The sequence below is a fragment of the Leptopilina boulardi genome, unplaced genomic scaffold (assembly GCF_019393585.1).
Source record: "Leptopilina boulardi isolate dan_hultmark-lab unplaced genomic scaffold, ZJU_Lbou_2.1 LbouV2_40, whole genome shotgun sequence".
NCBI lineage: Eukaryota > Metazoa > Arthropoda > Insecta > Hymenoptera > Figitidae > Leptopilina > Leptopilina boulardi.
In genome coordinates, this window is record NW_026137974.1 from 1,081,180 (window position 1) to 1,103,251 (window position 22,072).

At 21.8% G+C, this 22,072-nt stretch overlaps 4 protein-coding genes across 5 annotated transcripts in view; 3 read left to right on the forward strand and 1 right to left on the reverse strand.

The window, feature by feature from the left end:
* The first annotated feature begins 29 nt into the window (after nucleotides 1-29).
* LOC127289183 (glycerol-3-phosphate phosphatase-like) lies at nucleotides 30-3,593 on the forward strand. The gene is made up of 5 exons (XM_051316981.1): nucleotides 30-123; nucleotides 1,130-1,244; nucleotides 1,867-2,115; nucleotides 2,625-2,873; nucleotides 3,020-3,593. Exons 2-5 carry the CDS (start codon nucleotides 1,157-1,159, stop codon nucleotides 3,364-3,366), a joined length of 933 nt encoding a protein of 310 aa, XP_051172938.1. The 5' UTR covers nucleotides 30-123; nucleotides 1,130-1,156; the 3' UTR covers nucleotides 3,367-3,593.
* A 1,713-nt stretch (nucleotides 3,594-5,306) lies between these two features.
* On the forward strand, nucleotides 5,307-9,864 carry LOC127289194 (glycerol-3-phosphate phosphatase-like). The gene is made up of 6 exons (XM_051316995.1): nucleotides 5,307-5,482; nucleotides 6,608-6,768; nucleotides 7,413-7,550; nucleotides 8,148-8,355; nucleotides 8,821-8,962; nucleotides 9,415-9,864. The coding sequence occupies exons 1-6, from the start codon at nucleotides 5,395-5,397 to the stop codon at nucleotides 9,596-9,598; spliced, it is 921 nt and encodes a 306-aa protein (XP_051172952.1). The 5' UTR covers nucleotides 5,307-5,394; the 3' UTR covers nucleotides 9,599-9,864.
* A 586-nt stretch (nucleotides 9,865-10,450) lies between these two features.
* Nucleotides 10,451-11,992, forward strand: LOC127289197 (phosphatidylserine decarboxylase proenzyme, mitochondrial). The gene has a single exon (XM_051316997.1). It carries the CDS (start codon nucleotides 10,551-10,553, stop codon nucleotides 11,745-11,747), a length of 1,197 nt encoding a protein of 398 aa, XP_051172954.1. The 5' UTR covers nucleotides 10,451-10,550; the 3' UTR covers nucleotides 11,748-11,992.
* A 3,785-nt stretch (nucleotides 11,993-15,777) lies between these two features.
* Nucleotides 15,778-22,072, reverse strand: part of LOC127289191 (gamma-aminobutyric acid receptor alpha-like) — a 33,288-nt gene continuing 26,993 nt past the window's right edge. The window contains exons 5-9 of one of the 2 annotated variants that reach the window (XM_051316992.1): nucleotides 19,301-19,383; nucleotides 19,034-19,174; nucleotides 17,422-17,574; nucleotides 16,931-17,187; nucleotides 15,778-16,602 (exon numbers count right to left, since the gene is read on the reverse strand). In XM_051316992.1, coding sequence (XP_051172949.1) covers nucleotides 16,243-16,602; nucleotides 16,931-17,187; nucleotides 17,422-17,574; nucleotides 19,034-19,174; nucleotides 19,301-19,383 — 994 coding nt within the window. In that variant the 3' untranslated portion in view covers nucleotides 15,778-16,242. Of the gene's footprint in view, nucleotides 16,603-16,930; nucleotides 17,188-17,421; nucleotides 17,590-19,033; nucleotides 19,175-19,300; nucleotides 19,384-22,072 lie in introns of both variants that reach the window. The other variant, XM_051316991.1, reaches the window with a different exon arrangement.

Sequence of the window (22,072 nt, forward strand, 5' to 3'; positions counted from 1 at the left end):
TTTTTGACAGCTCTTGATTGGTAAAACAGATTTGCACATTGCGGTTTAATTTCCCCTTTTTATTATATTAACTTTATTATTTGCGATATATCAGGAAAAAAAGATTTCTCTATTTTTCTAAAGGTGAGTTATAAAAGTAAATATTTTATCAATATTTAATTAAAGTATTTAATTTCCTAATATACAATTATAATTCCCTGAACTTGTAGTTTAGTAAAAGTTGACATAACCTTCAAGGTCAGAATCACTTTGTAAGATGATGATATGTAATTAAATTTTATAAATGATTGTTTCATCATTTATTCGCGTTCTTTTGATTTTATGTATATACATAATTATTATATTGTATTAAAAATCGAATTATTTGAGAATTGAGGTTAGGTTATTTAAATTTAATGAAAGATTGTATGCGTGTAAATTGAGAGGAAGTTTCTTGTTATAGCTATTTTATATATTATTATTATTGCGTGATATTTGACACGTGTTTATTCAATTACTAAATGATTATTATTTGTCATGATAAAAGAGTTAAGCAATGATTCAGTAAATGACTTGCGATTTGTTTATTTATTCATCTAATATCGTCAAAAAACAAATCGAAATTTTTGTAAATTTTACCTTTTTTTTTTCATACAAAGTTAAAATAATTTTTTTTCACACACGATTATTTATTTATTTTTATTAATTTATTATTATAATTTATTATTATAATTTATTATAACATTTAATATTTATTATTATAATTAATGTGTAAAAAAATTAATTTAATTAAATATTTTTATTTATTTCATTATTTATTTATTATTATTATTATTATTATTATTATATTATATTTTGCTGTTATTTGTTTATTTATTTAATTTATTAATTTATGTAAATTACCCATTAATTGAAAATTTTTTTGAAATTAAATAAAATTTGCCGAACAAAAAAATTGAAAAATTTTCCTTTTTTAAAAATTATATATATTTATGCGCTTTTGTAAATAAAAATTTGTGCAATTTGTATATAAAGATTAAATTGCTCAAACAATGTTAACTGAATGATTAAGAAAAAAAATTGTTGCTTATCATTTTTTAAATAAAAAAGAAAAGAAAAGAAAAAATTTTTCCCTATTCTTTTGATTCAGTGTTCTGTGGAAAGTTTGAAGAGAGAAATGAGTGCAACTTATTTAAAATCTTTAAATAATGAGAAGCTTAGGGAATTTCTCGATTCATTCGACACCGTCTTAACAGATTGCGATGGTAATTATTTTTTTTTCAAATTAAAATTTTTTCTAAAAAAAAAAATTATGTATATATAATTATAATGGAAATTTTAATTTTTATAATATATAATTTCTATTTATATAGGAATTTTTAAATTTATAAATAATAAAATTGTAATTATTTATTTTTTAAATTAAAATTATTCTATTTAATATTTTTTAATTAGAAATAATTAAAATTATTCCACTTAATATTTTTTTAATTAGAAATAATTAAAATTATTCCATTAAAATTTTTTAATTAGAAATAATTAAAATTATTCCATTTAATATTTTTTAATTAGAAATAATTAAAATTATTCCATTTAATATTTTTTAATTAGAAATAATTAAAATTATTTAATTAAGTAATTTATAAAAATTATTTAGTTAAATAATTTATAAAAATTATTTAGTTAATTAATTTATGAAAAATTATATAATTAATTACCTAATTTAAATTTATTAAAATTATTTAATTTGTCCATTTGTATATTTATAAATTTAAAATAAAAATTAAATTTTTACTAATTATTATTATTTATACAAATTTAAAAATTATATTTGATAGAATTTTTAATAAAATTTTTGATTTCTTTTTGTTATTAAAAAAAATAAAGGAGTTCTCTGGATACATTTAACAAAATTGCATAATGCCTCGGAAGTAATGAACACTTTCCGGGATGTTGGAAAACGTGTTTTTTACGTGACAAATAACAGTACAAAAACAAGAAAAGAATTTGCGGCAAAATGTGACAATATGAATTTTATTGCCCAAGAGGAAGATATTCTTTGTACTGCACAATTGGTTGCACGTTATGTCAAGGATCTCGAATTAAAGGGAAAAATTTACGTTGTTGGAAGTGAAGGTAAAAAAAAAATTTTTAATCCACAAAATGAAAAAAATGAGAAAAAATTACAAAAAAAAGTAATTATAATTCTCAATTTACAAAAATTAATTACAATTTTAAAACAGTAATTTAAAAAATTATAATTTACATTAATTTTAGAAATTATAATTTTATTTGCAGTAATTTTAAAAAAATAATTATAATTTTATTACAGTAATTAAAAAAAAATTATAATTTCATTAATTAATTTTAGAAATTATAATTTTATTTGCAGTAATTTAAAAAAAATTATAATAATTTACATTAATTTTAGAAATTATAATTTTATTTGCAGTAATTTTAAAAAAATAATTATAATTTTAATACAGTAATTAAAAAAATTATAATTTTATTACATTAATTTTAAAAATTATAATTTTATTTGCAGTAATTTAAAAAAAATTATAATTTTATTACAGTATTTAAAAAAATTATAATTTTATTAATTAATTTAAAAATAAGGTAATTTTTTTTTTATGTTTATCCAGCAATTGGAAAAGAATTAAAGAGCATTGGTATCGAAAGTTTTGGCTGGGGTTCCGATTCTCTCAATTGTTTATCGGATATTTTGAATATTAAAACCGAACCGAATGTCGATGCAGTTATTGTTGGATTTGATGAGCACATAAGTTATCCAAAAATGGCAAAAGCAGCGACTTATTTGAGAAATGAAAAAATTCACTTTATCGGTACAAATACCGACGAGAATTTTCCATCCGAAACAATTGTTTGTCCTGGTAAAAAATTATCACTATCACTTTCCCAAAAAAAAGAAAATTTTATTCAAATAACTTTTAAATGAAAAAAAAAAAAAACTAGAAGAATTTATTTGAATGGAAATTTTTCTTTCCGAAAAATGATTTTTGTTTTTTTTTTTTTCCAGGAACTGGAGCAATTATCAAAGCAATTGAAACTTGTTCGGGAAGAAAAGCGACTGTTATTGGAAAACCAGAGACATATATGAGTAGTGTAATTAAAAAAGATTATAAAATTAATCCCGAGCGTACATTAATGATTGGTGATCGTGCGAATACGGATATTTTATTGGGCACACGTTGTGGATTTAAAACATTACTTGTACTCACGGGTGTGACGTCAATAGAAGAATTGGAAAAATGGCAAAAATCTGATTCGAAAGAGGAAAAAACATGGATACCCGATTATTATACCGATCAATTGGGCGATCTTTTATCAATGCTAGAAAAATATAAAACAGAAAAAAGCGATTGATTTTTTTGTAATTTTTCAATTATTATTTTAGCACAAATTTTTTTTTTTAGAGAATTGGTTTTTTTTCCGTAAATGTATTTTGTTATTTTTAAAATATCGTAGATAATTAAATTAGTGTTATTATTATTATTATTATTAACGAATATTTTCGAATATTTATTGGCGCATTTATTTGAATAATTATGAGATTATATTTTAAGCACTGACATAATATTTATTTTATTATTATTATTGATAGATATTATCATTTTTATATTATATTTCTTTTTTTTCGAAAAACAGAAATATATCAAAATTTTGTTTAACTTTTAAACGACAAACTAAATAAATGTCAATCACAGTCAAATTGTCAAGACTACATTGTATATAGAGAATTTTATATACAATTATATTACATAATGAATGCGCAATGAACAAAATATTGAATAATATGAATGCATATATACATAACTTTGAGAAAATTATAAAAACGTTTATAGAAGTTATATAATATAAGGAACAAAAACTAAAAAAAAAAAATTGCTTTTTTTCTCGTAAAATTTATAAAATCCCGAAAATATTTCAAAAACTAAAACAAGAAAACAAAAATAGAAAAAAAAGTAAAAAAGCAAAGGAAAAAAAAAATTAATAAATTCGAACAAATATGAAAAATAGAAAATAGAAAATAAAAATAAATATAAAAATAAATGAAATAAAATATAGTATAAATGAAATTTTTTTGTAAAATTTGAAAATAGAAAATAAAAATAAATATAAAAATAAAAAATAACAAAATAAAATATAGTATAAATGAACATTTTTTGTAAAATTTGAAATAGAGAAAAATAGAAAACGCTCAAATTTTTTTAGAAATAAATATAGAGACAAAAAATAGTTTTTAAAAAATTTCGAAAAATTCAAAAATAGCAAAGAAAATACAATAAAAAAGTGACAAAAATATATTTCGAAAATATTTTTTTTTAATTGCAAAAATTAAAAATAAAAAGAAAAATGCAAGAGAAGTACAAAAAAAAGGGGAATTAAAATAAATTTGCAATAAAAAAAATAAAAATAACTAAAGAAAATAAATAATTTTTTGACAATTTGTACTTTGTAAATTACTTTAAAAAAAAAAATTCTATCCGTACAATTTAAAAATAGCATTTTGTATTTTATACGAAAGTATATAACAAAACTCGATTCTTTTATTATAATTATATATTATAAAGAGATTATAAAGAGAGTAAAGAGATTAAAAATATTAAAAATAAATTAAAAAATTTTTTTAAATTTATCTATTTAAAAAAATTACTGTTAGAAACAATTTTATTAATAAATTAAAAAAATAAAAATATTAAGATTAAAAATTTAAATTTAGAAAAAATTAATTTAATATTTTTCTTAATCAAATTTTTGTTGTAATTAAATAAATATTAGTTAATTACTCTCTGGCAAAGATTAAAGAAAATTTCGTATAAAAATTGAAAACTATTTCAAAAGAAAAAAGAAGAAAAAAAAACAATTTCAAAATCAAAAATCTATTTCAAAGCAAGAATTTTAGAGCGAGGATTTTTCCACGTGTTTCTGTGCGTCTATCTCTTTCGTCAATGTATATTATTTCATATATATTCACACGTGATGAATTATTATTATTGTTATTATCATTTTTCCACGCAGTTGGAAAATATTTATCGCATTATTAAATATAGTATTTTATAGTTTCTTTTCTTTTTTTTTTCTAAATTATGGACAAAAGTTGATAAGAAATGTATATAACTATATGTGAATAGTGCAATAAATGAACATTATTCCAGTGTGATTAATTTAAAAGCTTCATTCATTGGTCTTATGTATATATATATATATATAAGTGTTATATTAGTTACATAACATTGCATAAGGAAGGTCGTTCTGTCAAGTATAATTGGCAATCGACCAAATCACATATTAATTTTCTCTCTCTCTCTCTCTCTTAGTTTGAGTGTATAAACTTTAAAACGGAATTCTACTCGAGTTTTCAAACTTGAAATTTTCACAGGTAGTCATACGATGGCAGCCAAACGACTGACATCTCTATCAAAGGGGGAATTTCAAAGTTTCTTCAATTCTTTTGATGTTGTTTTATCCGATTGTGATGGTTCGTAATTATTAACAAGAAAAAAATATATATTTTTTTTTGTCACGAATTTATTTTTTTCCAATTGTCAACGAATTTATAATAAAAGCAATATTTGCTTAATTATCAAAAATTTATGTTCGACAATTTTTTTTTTGAAATCTATATTTTTTTACTATTATTAGAAATTTGTATTCGCTAATTTAATAATTGATAAAATTGTTTTATTTATTTATATAAATAAATAAATAAATTTATTTATATATATAAATAAATAAATTTATTTATATATATAAATAAATAAATAAATAAATAAATTTCAATTATTTAACAATTTTATTTTAATTATTTGAATAATAATTATAAAAATAATTATAAAAATAGCTAAATAATAATTATATAATAAATTATAAATAATTATTATTTATAAAATTGTTAATATTTTTTTTTTAAATTTATTAAAATTATTTATAAAATTTATTTTAATTATTTATTAAAATAGGTATTTTCAAATTACTAGTGGCATTATTTTTTTAATGATAATTCGTAAAATGAATATAAATATTTTTCTTTTTTGACTATTTGAAAGTGATAAATAATAGTTTAGTATTCAAGAGATATCACATATATTCATTAGGATCGAAATAAACGATAAATTAAAATCCGTTGAGTAAACTTAAATATCTTCAAAAACTTGACATATTTTTGATAAACGTATAATTATTTTTCATTATTGACAAACGAAATCAATAAATTGATTTCATATTAAATGAAACAGAATTAATAATTATTATATATATATATCATTATTAATAAATAATTAATAATAAATTAGTAAATTAATAAAAAAATTAATAATAATAATAATAATAATAATAATAATAACAAAAATAGTAAATTAATAGTTAAATAGTTAATATTTTAATTTAATGAATAATTTATAATAATTTAATAAATAATTAATAATAAATTAGTAAATTAATAAAAAAATTATTAATAATATTAATAATAATAATAATAATAATAATAACAAAAATAGTAACAATTAAAAAAATAAAATAATATTAATAATAATAATAATAATAATGTAATTTTCAATAAATATTACACGTAAAAAAAATTATAAAATTTCTTTTCTTTTGTCAGGTGTTCTTTGGGAGGAAACAAATGTTATTGAAGGATCACCGGAGGCTGTTAATCACTTGAAAGAAAATGGAAAGAAGTTTTTCTATGTTACAAATAATAATGGAAAAACGAGAGCTGACCTTGTAAATAAATGTAAAGGATTAAATTATTCTGCAACAATAGTAAGTCTCCTCTTTTTTACCGAAAATTAAAAAAAAGCTTAATTTTAATTTAAAAAAAAAAAATGTTATTTTAATTTGTTTACTTTTGGAAAAAAAAAATAAAAAAAATTTTTTCCTCTTTTATTTATTGAAATGATTTTTAAAAAAATTTTTGTTATTAAAAAAATCATTTTCGAAAATAATTTCGAATTTTTGTTAATTTTAATATTAAATTAATATTAAACGATTTATAAATTTTGTATGAAAAAAAAATTACGAATTTAAATTGTATTTAAAAATTATTAGTAATTATTAATTACTAGTACTAATAATATACTAAATAATATACTAAATAATATACTAAAAAAAATTACTAATAATTACTAATAATTACTAATAATTACTAATAATTACTAAAAATTACTAATAATTACTAAAAATTACTAATAATTACTAAAAATTACTAAAAAAAATTTCAAATATTCAAATTTCATTAATAATTAAGAATTAATAAAGTTATGATAATTTTTATAAAAATTTTTTTATAATTCTCTAATTAATTAATAATTTTATTAATTAATAATAATTAATTAATAATGATTATTTTCAAAAAATAAAAAAACGATAAATTCAAATTCAAACTAATAAGAATATTTTTCTAACAGGACGAAATGGTTTGTACATCATTTTTGGCAGCAATGTATCTAAAGGAACAGGGATTTGATAAAAAAGTCTATTTAATTGGCAATTCCGGAATGGCTAAGGAATTAGAAGCTGTTGGAATTCGACATTGTGGATACGGAGTGAGTGAATTATAGAAAAAAAAGAAATATTTTTTTTCCTTATTTCAAACTTAAATGCAAAAAAAAAAAAATTGAATATTCATTCAATAATAAAAAGTTTCCTTTTTAAAAAATAAAACATAATTTTTATTTGTATACCAATTAAAAATATTATGCTTTAAACATTAAAAAAAAAAAAAAAAAAAAACATTTTTCACATTAAAAAAATTGGAATATTCATATTCAAATAAAAGAATTTTTTTTTCTCGATAATAAAAGATAGAAAATTAATGTTTATTTTAATTACGTACATTATATACGAAAGTAATTAAAAAATATTAATAAATAAATATTTCATAAAATAGATATATTAAATAATATTTCTTTTACCGGGAGGAAAAATATTTTAATATTTTTTAAAAATATTAAATTATTATTATTTTTATTAATTATTGTTTGTTCTAAAACAGTTTTTTTAATTTAAAAATTTTCTAATTAAAAAAAAAATATATTTTTATTATTATTTATTATTATTAAATATGAATATTTTAAATTTTAAAAGAAAATAAAATTTATCAATCAAATTTGAAAAAAAATTCGACAATTCTTTTTTTTCAGCCAGATCCACTTCAAGGAACAGCTTTGGAAATAATAACGAAATTTAAACCTGATCCGGAAGTGGGTGCAGTTGCAGTTGGATTCGATGAACATTTCAGTTACTCAAAATTAGTGCAAGCTGCAACTTATTTACAAAATCCAAATGTTCAATTTTTGGGAATGAATCCTGATATTTATAGACCATCGCCAAATAAAAATACATTTCCAGGTGAAATTTTTCGAAAAAATTTTTATTTATTAATTTTTAAAAGAATGGAAAAAAAATATTTTTTCAAATTAAAGTTTAAATAATTTTTCTTTTTCTTTTGCTTCATTCAAAAAAAAAAAAAAAAAATGTTTTTGTAATTATAATTCAAAGAATATTTAAAAAATTTATTTAAAATTATTAATAATTATTATTATTTTAATAAATAATATTTCAATTAATTTATTAATTTTTATTAATTTATTTTATTAACTTTTATTATTAATATCAATTAATAATTAATTAATTTTTATTAATTTATTTTATTAACTTTTATTCGTAATATCAATTAATAAATAATTAATTAGGTAATTATTATTAATTTATTAATTTATTTTTAATTAAAATTCTATTCCATTAAAAAAAAATTTTTTTTTGTTATTTTAACTATTGTTAATGAATAATTAATTTATTAATATTATTTAATAGGAACTGGATGTTTCATTTCGATAGTCGAAATTGCAGCTGGAAGGAAAGCAAAAATTTTGGGAAAACCTGAATCTTGTATTAGTGATTATTTGATAAAAAATTATAATTTGGATCCAAAACGAACTCTCATGATTGGCGACAAGTAAATAAAAAATTTACTTATTTTATTTTATTTCACAAATTATCAAAGTTTTGAAAATTATTATTATTATTATTATTATTTTTAAAATATTAATAATAATAATTTACAAAAAATTATTTATAATAACAATAACGATATAAATATTTTCAAAAAAATATTTTCGCGATTTCAAAAAAATATTTTTTTAGGTTATGTTGCGTAAATATAAATTTTTTGATTTAAATATAATATTTAATTCGAAATATAAAAATTTATATATTTTTGCGATTTCAAAAAAATATTTTTTAGGTTATGTTGCGTAAATATAAATTTTTTGATTTAAATATTTATAATCTTAAAGATAAAAATTTATTATTTTATATATATATTAATAATTATGTAGAATAGAATTAATAATTATATAGAATAGAATTAATAATTATATAATCATACCTTTTTTTATTATTTAATAGTTGCAATACTGATATTCTATTGGGAAAACGTTGTGGATTTCAAACTTTACTTGTATTATCAGGAGTCACCAATCAAGAAAATGTCACTGAATTAACACAATCAAATGCCGAATCAAATGGTTTAATTGTTCCCGATTATTATACTAATCAATTAGCTGATATAACACAATTTTTATCAAATTGACGATGACTATTTATTTTTTCTATATTTCAAATTTTCGTTCATAATTGAATTTTTAGGTTAATTGAATATTAATGTTTAATAAATTATTATTATATTTATGACAATTTTGAATACAAATCTCGCCAAAGATCTCAAAAAAAAAAGTATTAATTTAGTTGTTTTTATTATAGAAGAAATAACTTTATAATTGATTTTATAGAATAAAGATTGACTATTGTGTTTTGTCCATATATTGTTGGTACAATAAACTTTTTATTAAATTGCTAGATTTTTTTTTTCAATTATTCGAAAAAACACTTATTCCTAACGTTCCTAACGTTCCTAACCTAACGTATCGAATTTTCACTCCCGTGATAAATTATTAATTTAATATTAATTTTCTAATTTGTTATTAAAAATTAAACTGATTATTAAAATATAATTGTTAATCGTTTAATATTATTTTGAAATTTCGCTAGTGCGCATGTGCGCCAAGCACATTGTAGGAGTCAATTGAACTCCTCTTTTTCGGGGACAAAAATTTATATTATTTTTTTATAATTAATTATTTATTATTTATTATTTATTATTTATTATTTATTAGTGTTATTAAAATAATAAGGTGGGTAAAATTAACTCGATTTGTGGTTATTTTCTTTACTAAAAAGGAAAAGAGATTTTTTGAAAAGTAGAACGTGAATACGTAATTCAGAATACAAACTTTCCGAAACTTTTTCTCGATATTTAAGTGTTGGTAATCAAAAATTTTGTATTTTATATTATTTTCTCAATTTCGGTATACTGTGAAATATTATTTCAATGGAAAATAAAATCTATTTTTATATTGACATTGACTAGCGTTGTTTGAAATTAAAACGCGCACGCGTGTCTGATAACCATAACCTCAAAATCAAAACAAGAAATTAGTCAACTTTTATAGCTTTTATATACTCATTGTGTTAAGACTGAAAAAATGCCCGCTATGAGAATTTATCAACGTACAGTGTTAACTCTTAAAAAATGCAATTCCCTGCGTAGTGTTCAATTAACAAGGTCAGTGTTATCATCATCGAATAAAAAAACAATTACAAGTGATTCTTCTTCATCATCATCGTCATCGAAATTAAATATTTTAAAACCATGGAAATGGTATATTCCATTTGGTTTTGGTGTTTCATTTTTGTCATTTTATATATGGCAATATCAAACAAAGACAAAATGTGATAAAAAAGAAGAAGAAAAAACAGTGACACGCGATATTGTTATTGGATTTTATTATTATTTACCATTACGTATAACAAGTCGTATATGGGGTTGGTTAGCGAGTTGTGAATTACCCGAAAGTTTACGTCCAACATTATATAAATTTTATGCTAAAACATTTAGTGCAAATTTAGATGAAATTGATTTAGAACTCGTGAGTTTTCCATCGTTAGTTGATTTTTTTGTACGACCATTGCGTAAAGATGTACGTCCAATTGCAATAACAACAAATCTTGTATCACCAGCTGATGGTAAAATATTACACATTGGACCAGTGACAAATTGTTATGTTAAACAAGTGAAAGGTGTTACTTATGATTTACGTAATTTTTTAGGTGACAATAATTATGATAAAACCGATAATAATGAAATAAAACAAAAATATATAACCTCACTTTTAAAAAATCCAAAAAAAAATCAATTATATCAATTGTCAATTTATCTTGCACCTGGTGATTATCATCGTTTTCATAGTGCAGCAAATTGGAAAATTAATTGTCGTAAACATTTTCAGGGGAAATTATTGAGTGTTAATCCAAAAATATCAAGTTGGTTACCAAATTTATTTTCATTAAATGAACGCGCTGTTTATATTGGCGAATGGGATGGTGGTTTTATGGCTTATGCCGTTGTTGGCGCAACAAATGTTGGTTCAATACGTGTATTTAATGATAAAAATTTAATAACAAATCGTCGTAAATGGCCAAAGGGGAAAAAATGTGAGGAATTGAAATTTGATAAATTAACAATGAAAAAAGGTGATTTATTTGGTGAATTTCGAATGGGATCAACAATTGTTTTATTATTTGAGGCGCCACGTGATTTTCATCAATTTACCATTAAGGACAATCAACGAATACTTGTTGGTCAGGGAATTACCGATTGTCATCTTAAATCGACGAAATAATGACTCTTTGAAAAAAAAAAAAAAAAAATTTAATATATTTATATATGTGCCTGAAATAATGTATAGTACAATTTTTAAAAGTGAAATAATTGTTTTTTTTTTGCTATTATTATAATTTAGATAATGTGAGAAAAATTAGATACAGAAAAAAAGGAAAAATAATTCTTGAAAAATTAGAAACAGAAAAAAAGGAAAAATAATTCTTGAAAAATTTGAAATAGAAAAAAAATTGGAGAAATTTTTAAATTATAAAATTTGGGAAGCATTTTTCTATTTTGAATAAATAATATTTTATTATTATTTTTTTTATTTTGAATATTCGTAACATTTTTTTAAAATAAATTTTGATAATAGAAAAAATTCAATAATAAAAAATTTCCGGGGTTTTTTTGCTAAATTTTTTATTTTGAATGAATAATTTTTATAAATAATTTTAAAACTTTTATTTTAAATATTTTTGAAAATTTCGTTTGAAAATATTTATTTAAAAAATAAATTTTATAAAAGAAAAATTGTTAAACTTCAAGTAAATTTAAATTACTGTAAAAATTTCCAAATTCTTTCTAATTTGTAAAATTCGATTTAAATTTATTTTTTCCAATTTCAATTTTTTTCTCTAATTAAAATTATTTTCTTTTTTTTGGAGAAAAAAATTAGAGAAATTTTCAAATTATAAAATTTGGAAAGCATTTTTCTATTTTGAATAAATAATTTATAAACTTTTATTTTGAATATTCGTAACAGTTTTTTAAAAATAAATTTTGATAATAGAAAAAATTCAATAATAAAAAATTTCCGGGGTTTTTCGCCAAATTTTTTTTTTTGAATGAATAATTATTTTATAAATAATTATTAAAACTTTTATTTTAAATATTTTTGAAAATTTCATTTGAAAATTTCGTTTGAAAATATTTTGTTTGCAAATATTTATTTAAAAAATAAATTTGATAAAAGAAAAATTGTTAAACTTCAAGTAAATTAAAATTTAAATTACTGTAAAAATTTCCAAATTCTTTCTAATTTGTAAAATTCGATTTAAATTTATTTTTTCCAATTTCAATTTTTTTTCTAATTAAAAATTTTTTTTTTTTCTTTACGAAGCTGAAGTACGCAACGTTTATGATAAACGATTTTTAAAGAAATAATTTTTTACAATGAAAAATTCTATAATTTTTTGCCTAAAAAACATTTTTTTGTATAATTTGTTGATTAATGAAAACTACAAGAAATATTTTTTAAGGCAAAAAATTATAGAATTTTTCATTGTAAAAAATTATTTCTTTAAAAATCGTTTATCATAAACGTTGCGTACTTCAGCTTCGTTTTTTTTTTTTAAATTTTGTAACGATCTTTTTTTCTTTTCGAGAATTATTGTTCTCCTTTTTTTTTTTGTTGTCTAATTCTTCAAAAAATATAATGACAATTCTCTAGAGAACAATGATTTGCTATACTAATGACAAAAGGTATTTTTAAATGAGTAATTTTTTAAAAAAAATGTTGGCCTAAGCATTTTGAGATTAAAACAAAGAACATAGAAAAAAACAGATTAAATATTTTTATGGAGAGATAAACTTTATCAAAAAAAAATATATATATATGGAAAGAATGAATATTTACTTTCTTGTGACAATTTCTTTTTCTTTTGTAAAATAGAGTAATTTCATTTTTTTTTTTAAGAAAAATTTTTTTTTGATCAATTTACATTTTTTTGAGAAGAAAAATAGTTTTTCAATTTCTATCAATTAAAAAAAAAAGTCAACGAACAATTTTTTAAAGATTAAGAATAATTTTTTGACTATTTTCTGTGAAATCGAACAAATTGACAATTTTTTTTTTAAACTGAGAAATAAAATATTTGTAAAAAATAAATTTTTTTTTTTGGAAAATTTTGCAATTTTTTCTAATGCGCCGTTTTTTTTTAATGTCTACTCATTTTTTAAATAATAATTTTTGATTATAAAATATAATTTACTAGTTAAAAAAAAAAAGTAGGATAATATTCAAGTTTCAAATATGTGAAAAATAGGATAATATAAAAGAGACAACTGTGAAATAGAATAATTCTTCTACCTCCCCTTTTGCTCTTTTTCCCATTGCAAGTCTGAAATAGATATATATTTAGTTAATTTTAATCTACCCTTTTTTTTTTACAAAGTAGAGATAATTTTTCTTTTTTTTATTCATTTTTATGTGAATAAAAAAAAAATTGCCATTGTATTTATGTGATAAACTTTTTTTTTCCTCTCTGTGCGCAGTATTTTATATAATTTTTGTTTTTCTATTAATATTAATTTGCAATGTTATTTCAATATAATTATTGTTCGAAAAAATTTACGAGTTTTAAGAAACTATATTATTATATTCATATTGTTGAATGAAGAAATGTATAATAAAATAAATGTGAAATAAATGCAAATTTTTTGACTATATATATATGTAAAAAGAGAAAACAAATTTTATTTTCTCCTTGAATAAAAAAAAAAAATAATAAATTTTAATAATAATAAAAAAATTAATAATAGTTCTATAACCGTTAAATATCTTAATTATTAAAATATATTTCAATAATTAATTAATAGTAAAAAATTAATAATAATAAATTAATTAATTATAATAATAAATTATATAAATATAAATATAAATTTTATGTAATACAAAAATTAAATTTAAAAATATTTAGAACTATTGAAAATATAAATAAATTATTAATAATTTTAAATCGAAATGATTAATTATTTATAAATAATAATAATTAACTATTATTATTTATAAAAAAATTAATAACTATTAATTTATTTATATTAAAAGAATAATTAATTTTATCTCAAAATTTGTGAAAAAAGATTTTTTGATTACATAAAATCGTCTTCGTTTATAAATAATAAACAAAAGAAAAAAATTATACAAAAATGAGTCATGCCATAAAAATCTTACTTTTAAAAAAAAAAAAATTACATTTTCTCATATCTTATCTTTAATACGGATAAGGAAATGCAGAGTAATCGAAAAGTTCTTGAACAAACTTAAAATTTTTTTATATATATATTTCCTTTTTCTTTCATTTCAACAATTATTTCGAATTTTCAAATATAATTATTAAATATTTATATATATAATATGTATCTTATTATAAATAATCATTTTTTTTTTCAATTATATCGAGAGAAATTTTTTTTTATATTCTTAATTTTTCATGAAAAATTCTATTTACATTTATTGAATTTTTTATTTGCTTAAAATATTAATAACATAAAATTATATAAACAATTAAAATTAGATCGCAAATTTAAAAAATATTTTTCCAACAATTATTTATAATAATAATGATTATTTTAACGTTTTCTTTTTTCACAAAACAATTAAGTTTTAATTATTTTTTTTACGTTCACTGAAACCAGAGAAAAAAAAATCTGTCTCCAAGATAAAATATATCAATATTTATTTATTTCAAATAAATTTTTTCAATTGCTTCAAATATATTGATATATTTATTTAGCTCTGAGAGATAAATATTTTATTTAAATACATAAATTAAATTTTTGATAAATAATAAAAATTATTTAAAAAACAATTTAGTTTTATTTAAAAATTATTTAAATATATTGTTAGTGTAAAAGGAAACGTTAAATAATTTTAAATAAAATTTTCTTTTGTTTTTCGTTTAAATTAATTTTTACATTTGTTTATTATCTGGTTATTTTTTTTTTTTTTTTACATAATTTTTCTATTTTTGTCATTTTGATTGAAAATAATCCATATTTTTCCCGTAAAAAAGTGACACATATATTTTATGTACAAGGTTTTGCAAAAATTGGTCGGCTACTTATGAACGTTTTTTTTTTTTTTGCCTTTACTAACTAGAAGCAAAATTTTGAAAAATGGAAAGAGATCCGAAAAATCTGGATTTTAATATTATTTATACAATTTTATAATAATAATTAAAAAATAAATAAAAAATAATAACAATAGGTATAATAATCAATAATAATAAATAATAATATTAATAATAATAATAACAATAACAATAACAATAACAATAATTATATGAATCAAAATAATAATAATAATAATTATATAAATAAATAAAATTATTAATTATTTAATGCTTTAAATAACAGCGGGCGTAAAAAACTATTTTCCTCCCGCTGACGTCACGAGACTATCACGTGACGTTAGCGGAGAGAAAATCTTTTTTTTAGCTGTTTACCGGGCGGCAAAGATCCACTTTCCGCCCTCCATACAGAATGTTCCGTTTATCGTGCATGTTGGTCAAAAAAATATTTTTATATTCAGTAAAAATATAAATAAAAATAAATATATAAATAAAAATTTCTATTAAAAAAATAGTAAATCTATTTACCTTTAATAAATAAATAATCAATTTATATTTAAATTTGTAAAAAAAATTTAAATTTAAATTTTAAATTTAAAAAAAAAAAATTACTAAATTCTTCTACTTTGGAGAAAAATTATTTTTTCCTTCCTCATTTTTTTTTTATGAAGAATTTGGATGATAGTAGCTGATTCTTTCGCTTCTTGACAAATAAGCATACCAGTAAAAGACGTTGATGGTGAGAAAGAATAGAGGAAAAACGACACGACTTGCGCGATCGATTTTTGAGACAGAATTATATCTAGGAACACGTCTATGACGTCTTCGTGAAGGAGGAACACGTGGTGGCTTTGGTGGTGGTGGTTGTCGTGGAACACACGACAATTGCCATTGTCCACTATCATTATCTTCTGGTTCTGGTAGTGCCGAAAGTGGAATTACTTCAATGACACCTTCCTCGTTCATCGTAAAATTTCGACTATTTTTATTTGGCTGCGACGAATTTCCCGATGATCTTCGATTCTAGAAATTTTAGGAAATTTAATTTTTTTTTAAATTTATTTTTTAGAAGAAATTTTAGTTCTTCATTTTTTGTACATATTCAAGTTTTTAAAGAAATTGAAGAATAAAATTTCTTTGTATAACCCTGGGTGGAATCGAACCCCTGACCCTGAGGGGGAATTTACAATTCCAAGCGTTTTAGTGACTGCGGCTATCGCCGACAGTTGTTGCACTTGATTCATATTTATATATTTAGTGACCGTTTATTTTACACGAGGCTTTTTTTGGAAATTTGTAAATGGCCCCCTTTTTTAAAAAATTATTTTTTCTTTTACAGTTTTTGTGTTACCGATTCTTTTTTGCGTGGTCGACATACAGTTTCCTCGTCACTGGAATTGTCGGAATCGCTGAGATCCGAACTAAAGTAACATTCACCAGATCCATATTTGGTGAAGTAATGAACCACAGCAAATTGAATGATAGTTGCAAAAATAAAGGCAAACGAAAGAAAGACAAAAAAATCGAGGGCAGTTGGATAAGGAACTTTTGGCAAATCAGTTCTCGCTTCTAGACCAAGAAATGTCATTGTCAAAACTGTCGTGATACCTGAAAAAAAAGGTGAGAAAAAATTATTAATTTTAAAAAATTTTGCTTCCTTAATGAAATAATTTTGAAAACAAAATTCTATCGGTAAAAAGGTTTTGTAATATTATTTATATTTTCGTCACGTGTAAAGATTGTCAAAGTGGATATAAAAATAAGATTTTGTCGCTGTATATAGAAACGTTGCAAAGTTGTATTTAAGAGCTTTTTTTTTCTTTAGTGAAGAAAAGAACTTACCGAGAGAAACTCGATCAGCAGTTGCTTCTCTGTTGAGCCAAAAGGAGACCCACGAAAGAACCACTAGTAGAACACAAGGTCCATATACTTGTATCAGAAAGTTTCCCATGTGCCTCTGAAGATGGAAGGATACCAAAAGCATCGAATATTCTTCTGCAACCGGTGGAACTTTTTTCTCTTATTAATTATTTCAATGTTCATTGCATTAAGAAATATATTCTTTTGAGTTTTACATAACCTCAAAAATTCATATATATATATAAACTAGTTGTGAATATTAATATTAAATAATAGAATTTTTGAGGTTATGTGCAATTTGTAATTGTGAAAAAAAATTTCAGTAATTTTATTTTATTATTTATTTAATTCTCCTTTGAGAAGGACCAACCAGGGATTGAAGATTTTAATCCAAACTGATTTTCTAGGAATTAATTCAATTTAAAGGGGAGATTGTCTCTAAATTCACATCAAGAGGAGTATATAGAGGAAATTCAACATCATTCAACATGCACGATTTTCCACGTCGACGAGCTTTTTAGCACGCATGACGAAAATGCTTAGGAGAAACAAGATGATTAGGTACGTGGCACAAATCTTCCCCCCCCCTCCCTTATCCGAAAGGATTAGAGAGGGATAACAACGATTGCTTGCTCAAGATGGCATACAAGTAGTAGCAGTCATCGATGTTGTATAAAGGTTTGGAGAGTTCTCCATAGGATTCTCAGAATCTAATATCCGGTTCGTGAGTAGGCACAACTTAACCTAGATATAAGTGTATAAAAATATAGGTATGTTTAATTAATTTTAAAAATAATTATTTTTTTTTTAAATTAAACGAAAATATTAATGACTATTTATTTTTCAGATATGAAGACTTGATGTGACTTAGGCCAGAGTTTACGCCCTATTTTCTCCGGTACAAAAATGGGTGTTTTAGAAAACCAAATCGTAATAAAAAAAAAGAACTTGAATTTAAGCAAAAAATAAGCTTATATTCTCAAGTTGATAAAAACATTGATTTTGAACATAACATAAAGAACTTAAATTTTGGGGATTTAATTTTTTTTTTAAATTTTATTAGCTGCTTTAAAATCATTCTCTTAAAAATATCAATTGAAAGAAAGATTCCCTTTAAAATTTCGATCTTAATCTCGGTTTCAAGAATATTGGTCTCACATATATCGAATCTGGAACTAATTTTTAATTAAAAATCCGTCATAATTATCATTGCCTGATGAATAATTACGTTTGTCTCCAAGTTTGGCAATGACTCATATTATGTCTTAGTGAAAATTTGCTATATCGATTCAATATAAGAGTTAATTTAATAATTGACCCACATATATAGATCCCTTTTTCGAACAAAGACGCCTTACAAAATTCATATAATGAATAAATAATTTGATCTGTACACGATGTAAGCAGATGATAATATTGTATATATATATATATACAATAAGTTATAAGTGGATATATTGATTTCTGTTGAGAATTAAATCTCCCTATTTCTTTTATTTTGTTGCACGTTAACTGAGTTAAAAAGGATATTCATTATTTTTCTTTACTGAAAAATTTTGACTAAATTAAATATTTTTCATTTATATATACTTACTTTGGGCCAGTGAAGGTTCAGTTGATTGATTTGCTGTTGGATTTGCCACTAAGTCAAATTGAGAAAGTTTCATATCTTTAGAAATGGCAACTTGTCTTGCAGTGTTCCATCGGTAGATTACATCACGCGTTGTGTAACCAACTAGAAAATTAAAAGTTCCAATTTTAAAAATTTCTATAGTTTTTCAAACAATTTTTGCAAAAATTTTATTTTTACTGAATTTTTTCTTTTTTAATTTCACATTTGTAAAATGTGTTTCATACTTACAACTGCCAAATTTTAAAGGACATCTCTGAGTGTCCATGGGAAAATCTTCTAAATTCATTGGACAACCAGCTTTAATTGTGAGCCTACGAGAAAGATTCAAATCAATTCTTTAATAAAATGAACAATTTATATCTATACAATAATTTAAAAAATTGTGAAACAATTTCAAATTCTATTTCTTTTTTCCAATAAATTTTCTTCGCGCGTTGAAAATAAAATTCTAGACTTCATTTAAAATGGAATGAAATAAATATAAATCTATTGAATGAAATGTATAAAAATATCAAATACATTTCCTGCAATCGCAACATATTCGAGAGATATTGTAATTATGGAATGGAATGGTTTGCGATTAGTTCAAATATATATGTATGTAGAAGGGAGGGAGGGATTGACGATCAGTAGACGCAATTTCCAATTTGAATCCGACTGCTCATAGATCGAAAGGTCTCACCTCGTCTAAAGTTTAACTGGCTGTTCACAGTTTGCAATCTGGAGCAACGTCGAATACAGTATAACTCGATCAAACTCATGCCCCCCTTCATTCACCTCTTTTGCCCTCTTCATCTTATATTATATATCCGATCGTGTAGTGCCCATTTAAGTAATAGACACGAGAGTACATTTCCAGTTTCCAACCATCACGATTATGTCTTTCCTCTAACCTTCATCAAACATATCAAATATATATATATATATACATATACCCCGCAAGTAACTTCAACAATCATATATTCAAAGACGCTTTAACTTTAAATTATTCCATTACCCAAATTTGTTTCCTTTCAATTTTTCAATAATAATTGTTCTCTATATAGTTCTCTACTCTCGTGAAATTAATTCTAAGGGATATTTCGTATTTTACTTTTGAACTAAAAATTAAACTATTTAATTTTTGATTTCAAATTTTATTTTTTCTCTAAAAGAATTTCGCAATTTTAGTTTAAATTTAGTTTTCTTAAAAAATCTTTTCTTTAAAAGTATTCTACGGTTGTTTTTTTAATTTTATTTTTAGTGAGGGTCGGGTTTTCGATTCAGTTATTTTTAAACAATTTATTCTATCCAAAATTTTATGTTATGTTTACTTGACATTTCAATACCCTCAAACGGTCCCCTACGAGGGACAGTGAAAAAATAAAAGTTTGAATTGTCGGGGAAAGAAAAATGATGAGATATAAAAAATAGCCATTGCAAGGAATTTAAATTAATGTTACTAAAAGTTTGTTTAGTTAAAGGGTATATAGAGAGGGTCGTCGTTATTGGGTGCGGAGGGTCTCTTGTGGGTTGTAAATGGTGTGGACTAGCAATTTCCAGTTACACTGAAAAGGTCGTTGTCATGTGGTTTTGTTGCGAATGTAGGAGAAAATTTAAAGGGCAACTTGAGAAAATTCAAGGCTCATTTCTTGTTCAAACTATTCAAAAAAAAAAAAAAATTTCATAACACGAATTCTAATTTTTCCAATTTTCTTAAATAAATTTCATTTTAAAGCTTCGATTTTTTGACGAATGATGTTCTTTTTTATATAAAATATATATAAAAATTTTAATCCCCGTATGCCACACTGATTAAATTGGCAAAGTTTGAAGTAAACCGGAAGTTTTCGCGATGAGTTGATATGAAGAAAGCGTGAGAACGAAGAAGTGAACGGGGGCAAAAACGGGCGTAATCCGCAATGACAGGAAGTCTTCGTAAACTGGAAATGCTTACGCTTAACTTCCAACAAAATTAGCTTTCAAGACAAACCAAAACTTGGAAACGAAATGCAGAAGACAAGACAAGCTTAGTTAAAACTGAGACCAAATTGTTTGTAATATTTCACACCGTCTATTAAAACGGCAAACTCAGAGATTAATTCCTAACATTAAATCGCAAGAGAGGTAACTTTATGTACGAAAAAAAAACTCTCTCTTACCTTACATATTTTATTATTGTAATTAGTTTAGAAAATATTACGAGACACGTTTTTCTCTAATCCTACTATAAATATTATTTTTGTCCCAGCGCGGAAAAATATATACATAATGTATATATAAAAAAGAAATTCATTTAATTTAAAAAAAAAGATTTTTTAATCGATTTTGAATAGAAAAAAAAATTGTCGCGCATCTTTAAAGTCAAAAAAAAACCGAATCGATATGATCTTTTTGAGTTCGTTTATAATTGCGACCGGAAACCGGAAACTCTAGATGGTGTAAATTGCACTGGGATATATATATGTATATATATGTGATGTTCGCGGTTCTTTTTCACCCTTCGCAACGATTATTTTCCATGAGAGGGCAAAAATAGATTTTTTTTTTAAAGCCGAAGAGAGCAAAAGATTCATTTCTTTTCCATATTATTATCGCAAAGAAAGGTTAATATTTTAAAAATTGAATCTTTTTTCACGTCTTTAAAAATAAATTCGAGATTCCTAATCATAGTGAGTTTCCAATCTATCAACAGGTCGGTAAAACAGAATTTTGAGCGGGAAATTCAAAAATTAAATCGAAAAAAAATTGTTATTGAGAAAGAGAGAGGGAATAAGAAAGATAAGAAATATATATGAGAAAGTAAATCAGAGTTATAAGGGTAGAAGTGTTGGGAAGATGTGAAAATCTTGTTATTTCCAGGTGAGATGTGGCACCTTGCCACATCCTTCTCGCGAGAGAGAAGAAGAAATATAGCACATGAATTTCTCACCGATCGACAAATCTCAGTCATAGCTTTCGATCTTATATCTCGCAGAGAGAACGAGAGAGAGAGAGAGATAGTAACGAAAAGGGAATCAA

Excerpts from the sequence above, each read along its gene's own strand:
- LOC127289183 (XM_051316981.1), top strand. The coding sequence starts at position 1,157 with ATGAGTGCAACTTATTTAAAATCTTTAAATAATGAGAAGCTTAGGGAA. Across the intron at positions 1,245-1,866 it reads CGTCTTAACAGATTGCGATG|GAGTTCTCTGGATACATTTA; the intron begins GTAATTATTTTT and ends AAAAAAATAAAG. Across the intron at positions 2,874-3,019 it reads CGAAACAATTGTTTGTCCTG|GAACTGGAGCAATTATCAAA; the intron begins GTAAAAAATTAT and ends TTTTTTTTCCAG.
- LOC127289194 (XM_051316995.1), top strand. The coding sequence starts at position 5,395 with ATGGCAGCCAAACGACTGACATCTCTATCAAAGGGGGAATTTCAAAGT. Across the intron at positions 6,769-7,412 it reads TAAATTATTCTGCAACAATA|GACGAAATGGTTTGTACATC; the intron begins GTAAGTCTCCTC and ends TTTTTCTAACAG. Across the intron at positions 8,356-8,820 it reads AAATAAAAATACATTTCCAG|GAACTGGATGTTTCATTTCG; the intron begins GTGAAATTTTTC and ends ATTATTTAATAG.
- LOC127289197 (XM_051316997.1), top strand. The coding sequence starts at position 10,551 with ATGCCCGCTATGAGAATTTATCAACGTACAGTGTTAACTCTTAAAAAA.